Raw genomic sequence first — 7,534 nt, 5'->3', positions numbered from 1 at the left:
GTCCCCCCCCCCCCCCCCCTTCTTTTTTTTTTTCCTTTTTAAAAAGCCGACGGACAAGTCGATTAATGAAGTGCAAAATTGCAGTTGGAGAGTATAAATAAAACCAATGAAAATATTTCATAAAAGAGCATGTGTGGTTGAATGATAGAATTGTCCAAAGTCATACAGTATACCTGGATTCGATTACAAGTGGAAAACCAACTGAAAGGGTTGATTGTCCCTCAATTTTAACCGATCATGTTAGTCTGTTTCACAAAAGTGACGATGGAAAAAGCAATGACGTGCAATTCAGCGAGTGCAACAAGCATCATTCCATACATTATGAAGTAGACGAAGCTAATGACTTTGTTACCCTGAATCGATTGTTCGACATTTTCATCAACAACCATATCATCACTTTCATATTCATTGAATATTCCATCACTGTTTTGTTGTTCAGTAAAAAATTATGTAATACAACGCAAACAACAACTATTAATGGTGTTTTTTTTAAAAGATACGAGTTTGGTATAAAATTTGAATTTTTAAAAGCTCCCAAATAATGAGATTTAGCTCAAATACTAGTTTTTTATTTTTATTTTTATAGTATTTGGGAATTTGGGTTAATTGCCAAAAATATTTGTCAAATAATGACAAATTATATGAACAAACACTATTTGCCAAATTTCCCCCCCAAATTTTACTTGGGAAATCTATGGCCAAACGTGTCCTTATTCTTGGCAAATAGTAGTTATAGTGTTTACTTTTGTTAGTAAGATACAAACTTCTTATGCATGCACATTGTTATAAAATAGTATTTCCTCTGACTCAATTTATTTGACCATTTTCCTTTTTAGTAACTAAAAAAAAGGAAACATTTCTTATTTGACAAATATTTAATGACACTATTTTTATCCATGTTGGGTCCACTTATTTGGCAAAAAGTCAAAAAGTGTATAAAGGTGTAGGTAATTTTGGAATATTGCAAAGCTTTCTCATATTTCTTAAACTTTGAGTCTAATCAAACGACATCACATAAATTGGAACGGAGTGAGCATAAGAGCATCCAAGCATAAGGGAAGCCAAGATTGCTCACTCAGTGCCACAAATATTTAACTGTAATAAAACTTAGGAAAATTAAGGTGACCATTTTGGCCACAAATCCCTGTTGTTTTTCTGTCCTTCAAAATACCTTATTAAAAAAATTGCTAAAGCCAATTCAATGAGATGAATATAGCTCGAGTTCAATAGATATCGTCTATTAAATGAGAAGGAAAATGTGAAAGCAAACGATCTAAGTGCTAATAATGTCGAAGCTTATTAGATGGCACCGGATATGGATTTCATTGAAGTCAGAAAACCTCAACAGATCATACGTTGAGGTTTTCTGACTTCAGAATGCACTGGAAAGGCAGAGTCCTTTTGCAATTGTATCATCTGACTGTGCGATCCTTCAAGAACGAAAACAGAATAAGAAAACACAGCAACATAAACGCAAACTATAATGAGAGTACATGTTTGTTATAATTACCTATGAGAAAGCAACAGTCTAGTAGAAATACCAGTTAGGCCATTGTAAATCATGACAACCTCTTCTTGTTCAGAGTGTTCATTAAAGGCCTGCTTTATACAGATAGACAAAGATGCTAACGTCAAGAAAAACCGTGACATAAATCATCATTCTGCACAGTTGGAAATATTTCAAGTAGTAAACAAGTTAATGTGATGCAGCACCATAGTCATTTTAAAAAGAGAACTCTAAATATTTCATCGATCATCAGTATGCATTACTCCCCTTCAGCGTAGTTTAAAGTACAAAAAAGGTGACATGTCATAGCGTAAGTTAAGACACAATTATATAAGGGATCACAAGAGTTTGCTTATTTAAACTAGCCTAGAAGGTCCCTGGGATGATAATTAGAGTCGAGCAAAAAAAAAAGTGTTTCAGGTCTTGAGCATGTTTTGATTTAGTCGTCCACGTTTTCCATTATGTTGAATATAGTTAGATATGACTTCCAAGCAACTACAAGGTCTTCTCAGGCCTCCTACCTTAGCAGTTTACAGGTTAATCAGAAAGTTAGTTCAACTCATTGAGCCTAATTGTCATCATAGCTAAGCCAAATAGAGATGTAGAAACAACATCATAAGTTATTTGATTATTTTGACACGTGTTGTTGTAAGGTACCTTAATACATTGGTAAGTGTTGACAAAGTAGAAGGGAGACCAAAATCATCCGTCTTATCTCAGAAATCTCTTGTTTCAGATGGATCATAATCATAAGCTTCACCAGCCTTAACAAATCTACCTTTAACTCGTCTTCTGGTATCTGCCCTAGCCTTACGTGAAGCATATCTTATTTGCTTACCAAACCTTCATGTCACAAAGCATAATATCAATAAAGGGAAAAGGTTGCTATTTAATCACTTAACGAATCTACGTACTGAAAATGTTAGATTAGATAAATGGTACTAGCAAATTGGTATAGAAATTTTTGGTAAAATTGTACCTAGGGAATAAAGAGAATCTATGAAAAGTTTACTCAAGGTGAAAATGAAGAAAAATAAATGACATTAATAGGGACTCTAAATGCAAGAGTTGCAAAAGATCAAAGTTTCCCTATTTGAACATAGATACTTCTCAGAACAATGTTGCAATACTGTAGAGATATGACACCTGTTTCTAATTCAACACTCGTGAGGGAGAATTGTTCAAGTCCATATAAGAAAATCACCGGTTCATTCCCCAACCAATGTAGGACTTTAACTCACGGTAACAAATTTTAATGAGACAATGGAATGAATATAACAGCAACAATAAACAAGCTATGACAGATCAAATGTAGGATGACTATGGATCAACTTACGTTCTTGTTTTCTTTTTCTCGTTATATCTCATCTTGGCTTCATGCCTTTTCTGTGGACAATTTTCCAAACTCAAATCCCATGGTGCTTCATTCAGAAACCCCGGTGACAATCCACAATCTTGTTCTGCACAACTTTCTCCAGTGATGTTGGAGAGTGATAATGACATGCTTGGATGAATTGGTGCAGGTAGAAAGGGTAAGGCGCCAATGCTTCCGTTGCAATTGGAATTCATAAGCATGCAATTAGCATTGGCACTCATTGTCTGCAATAGATTCGTTGAACTCGCAGCTGCAGACATTTGTGAGGACTGCAACCCCATATACTCTTGCTGCACTGAAGATGTTGCCTAACAAAAAGTACAAATGGAATAACTAAAGCTACTCCAAAAAAAAACAAACACAAAAAGGCACATGTATAGTAAGTAACAGATATTTACAAATTAAAACAAGCCACCAAAACAAAAAGCTATTAACAAGTTGCCTTAGTTGTGTCAACAGTAGAATCTGGTTCCTCTGCATTTGGTAGACTGTCTTTAAAACTCGATTTATGGGGAACGTAAGAGAGTAAATTAAGAAAGCAGTAACACAAACCTCGTGAGATGTTTCCACATTATTAGATCCTGTGACAGATGAATTTTTCTCCATGACTAGGCAATCTAATTCCTTGTTTTCATCAGAGAATCCAGTCGGTAGTGAATTGGGCAAAATCTCATAACCACAGTTGAAATCCAATGTCACGTCATCAAAATCAACACCTTTTGAGAGAACATCACCTTCCTGTAATCCAAGATCCTTAATCGGACAATCTTTCTGCATTTGAAGTAAACAAACAAAGTACTATTAGTGCATACAACATATTCAACACCAAGACTCACTGAGTCTAAATCCTGAATTCACCTCTAAATTATGACGTCATTTCTTAGAACAGTTCACACATGTGACGGATATCAAAACAATGCAAACAAACAAAAAAGGAAATAGTAGAAAATCTAAGAGTAATATAACCTTAGAAAGGGCAGATCCCTCTGAGAAGGGTGTCAGATCTGGGTGATAGGAAGTCAGGTAATTTGGTTCGAGAGGAATTGCCCACGCTGCTTCAAACTTATAATTAGAAGCTAACTCATTTAGCTTACTAGGAACAAATGAACCTTCATTCACTTTAGTCTCCAAACTGCTATTATTCTCATTAATACTCAACGAGCTACAAAAAGAATTACCAAAGCTTCCAAAATTAGTGTCAGTACCAATAGGCATTTCAAGAACTTGTGACAACATCTTTGTAAACTCATCAGGAGAGGGACATCCAGTGTAAGGATTCAACTTCTTGAGTCGATGCCCTGTCCCGATGCAGCCATTTCCATCCCAATCACAGCGTTCACATAAGCTTATTGCCTCATCCATGCATCTCACAACTGATGGTTGTGAATTGCATTTGTCACATATGAAAGAACGAGAATGTCTTCGTGATATAAGATTTGGTGAGTGCACATAGTCATCACATTGCAAGCAAAGCCTCGCTGAATCTGATTTACAATACACCACTGCCCTCGCTTCACTACACAAATCACATACAGGATCCATTTAACTTTTTTTTTTCTTCCAATATTGACCTAATGTTTAAACGACAGAAAATAAAAAGATTGATGATCAAATTCTCATACTTGGTATTGGAATTTGATCTTAAAGATTTTGTGAGAATCAACAACTCCAAGTGTCACAATGTATGAAATGATGAACTAAATATGAAAAATGGATCAACAACTCAAGTGTCACAATATATGAAATGATGAACTAAATATGAAAAATGGAAAGGGGAAAAGAATCTACAATGTAAAAGTATTGTTTTTTGTTGATTAATGATTGGACTTGTGCCACCTTTAGAGAAGTTTTTGAGTGAAAATTATATTGTATTTATAGAAGTATGTCTGCACGTGGAATTATATTTCTTGTCTAACGGATTTTGATTGAAGCCCTTGGGACTCGCTCTCTACAAACTCAATTCATGCTAAAAAACTAAATTAAAAAAATACAATCTATAGATCATATTTTTTTTCGTTATGGGAGATTCGAGAAAAGATGAAATAACAATACGCGTTTGTTAGCGTGTATAAGAATATTATATATTAATAATGTAATTCAAAGATTATTTCTTATGTATTGTTTGACTTGACGTATTAAAAATAACGTACATTGTATAATTTTAAAAAAGATTATTTATTTACGAATATTCTAATATGATCAAAGGATGTTGAAAATGTTTTGAGAATAAGATTGTGTATTTAATTATGATAATTTATGCATAAACCTCTTGCATTTTTAATACCATGAATTTTCCAGTATTAGTTATACATATGTTAGTATCAAATAAAGTGCAAACATTGATTGAAAAAGTGTACCAAATTAGATATAAGTAATGCAAAAAGTTAATACATGACTTTTCTTTTTAATACGCTCTACCGAACAATCGTATTTCTAGGATGGATAAGATCTGCATTAAAAATGTTACTTTCTCTGTTCCATTTTTAAGTGTTGTTTTACCCCAAAACAAATATCCCAAAATAACTGCTCAATTAGTCAGTTATTAAAGAACTCAAAAGTTATTAGTAATGCTCACTTTACATAGTACTCATTCCTGTGTTAATTTAATATTTTTGATTTGCCCGCCCCTTAAAAAATTATGTATTATATCCATATTAAATTTATTTAATCATTTACTAACTCTCTCTTTAGTTAAAGAAAAATGTGCTCTCTTTTTTATAAATGAAAAGAGTGATGATAAAAGTATGATACAAATAAAATCTTTTTCTAGAAAATATTTTCTTGAAAAACAAGTTGCTTTCTAACTTATCTCATATTTGGGTGATGAGTGGATTTAAAAAAAATATTTGGTTGGAATAAAAACCATTTTTCAGAAAAAATATTTTTTTTTGGCTAGAGAGTAGAAAATATTTTCAGGAAAATAATATTTGACCCGAAAAATTAACCCCGATAATCGATTCAAAATCCAACCCTGACACTTGAACCGAGACAGAACCTGGATGAACTATTCGGAATCCGACCCGACATTGGAGTTAACGCCGACTCTTGGACTCATATTCGAATAGGGACTCGACTCTCACCCCGACCTTGACACCTGAGCCGGGACACAACCCCAACACCCGACATGGGATCCAACCCGACACCCAAACCCGGGACCTGAGATCCAAACTGTGACCGGGCTTTTGAACCAGGACCTGACCCTGACACTCGATGCGGGACCCGACTTTAAAAGAAGAACTTGACCCTGACATTCTATCGAGGCCCAACCCCAACTCTCGACTCCCGACTTGAGATCCGACTTTGAAATCGTGATCAAGTAAAAGTGAAAATCTATATTTAGAATAGTGAAAAAGTAAAAGTAATGGGAGATAAAATTTGTTTTAAATACTACCCTTATATTTATTTGAATTTTTTAAAATGTGTGACTTAAAGCCTGTTCATTTAGAAAATGGAGTTATATTTTTTTGAATTTTTTTTTTATATTTTATTCTCATAAATGCCAATTTTTTTTTGTAATGGGTTATAATTTAATAATTATTTCTTCTTTTTCAATTAACAATATAACATTTCTTGCAATATTTGTTAGAAAAGAATAAATATATGTACGTTATACAACACTACAAATGTTTAAATCTCTTTTTATTGATTATAATTTTGAAAACTTTTTCAATAGAATCAATTGTTACATAAACTATCAAAATTATTCTAAAAGTGTTTTCAAATAAAATTAAGATTTCACTTTATTGAATATGCCTATTAGAGTATCATTTTTTTTTTTACTTATATAATATTTCGTAATACTTTTAATTAGAAAAATCAATATTATAGTGATTATTACCTTTAGAAGACATCCAAAGTTAAGGCAATATTTTTTAAAATTTAATTATTTGTTAATTTAATTAGTTTAAGCTTGAAATGTTTAGTAAAACATCTCAAAGAATTGAAGATGATCTTACAAAGCCAATATTAAAACATAGTTAATTCAAATTAAAGTGAATTAGATAAATTGAGAAATAAAAAGTAATTGTAAATTTTGTTGTCTACTATTTTTAATTATAATTACATCAATAATAAAATTTCACAAAGAGATTAGCAACAAACTTTTAAGAAAAATTTAATAAATAGTAACAATAAATGCATAATTTATTTGTATTCTACTTGGTATTTTGTTTCTTCCAAGTGTTAATGCGGTGCTTCTTGCTTTTGTTTCTTCGTTTTATCTTTGCCTCTTAGGGTGTGTTTGGTATGAAGGAAAATGTTTTCCATGGAAAATATTTTCCTGGAAAACAAGTTGATTTTTGACTTATTTTCTCATGTTTGGTTGGTGAGTAAAAAATATTTTCCGAAAAAGATTTTTAGTGTTTGATTTATGAATGAAAAATATTTTTGAGAAATATCTTTTATTTTTACTAGAGTAGAAAATAATTTTTGAAATTGAAAATAGTTTTTAAAAACAAACTTAATTTTTTTTTGGGAATTTTGAAGTTGAAATATTTTTTAAAAACAAACTTAATTTTTTTTTGGGAATTTTGAAGTTGAAATATTTTTTAAAAACAAACTTAATTTTTTAGGGGGGGTCGAGGATTGGGGTGAAAAAATAAAATTTTGAAGTTGAAAATATATTTTTTTTTAAAAATTAAATTTTTTTTTGG

General features: G+C 31.9%; 1 protein-coding gene across 1 annotated transcript; it reads right to left on the bottom strand.

The window, feature by feature from the left end:
- Positions 1 to 2,223: 2,223 nt before the first annotated feature.
- On the bottom strand, positions 2,224 to 4,424 carry LOC102594696 (zinc finger protein CONSTANS-LIKE 12-like). Its single transcript, XM_006356866.1, has 4 exons — positions 3,849 to 4,424; positions 3,435 to 3,653; positions 2,844 to 3,190; positions 2,224 to 2,350 (listed from the first exon to the last, which is right to left on the bottom strand). The coding sequence occupies exons 1-4, from the start codon at positions 4,422 to 4,424 to the stop codon at positions 2,224 to 2,226; spliced, it is 1,269 nt and encodes a 422-aa protein (XP_006356928.1).
- Positions 4,425 to 7,534: the final 3,110 nt, after the last annotated feature.

This window comes from Solanum tuberosum, unplaced genomic scaffold, assembly GCF_000226075.1.
Source record: "Solanum tuberosum cultivar DM 1-3 516 R44 unplaced genomic scaffold, SolTub_3.0 scf00236, whole genome shotgun sequence".
Classification (NCBI taxonomy): domain Eukaryota; kingdom Viridiplantae; phylum Streptophyta; class Magnoliopsida; order Solanales; family Solanaceae; genus Solanum; species Solanum tuberosum.
The sequence above is the reverse complement of the archived record's forward strand: the minus strand, read 5'-3'. Positions and strand labels throughout refer to the sequence as shown.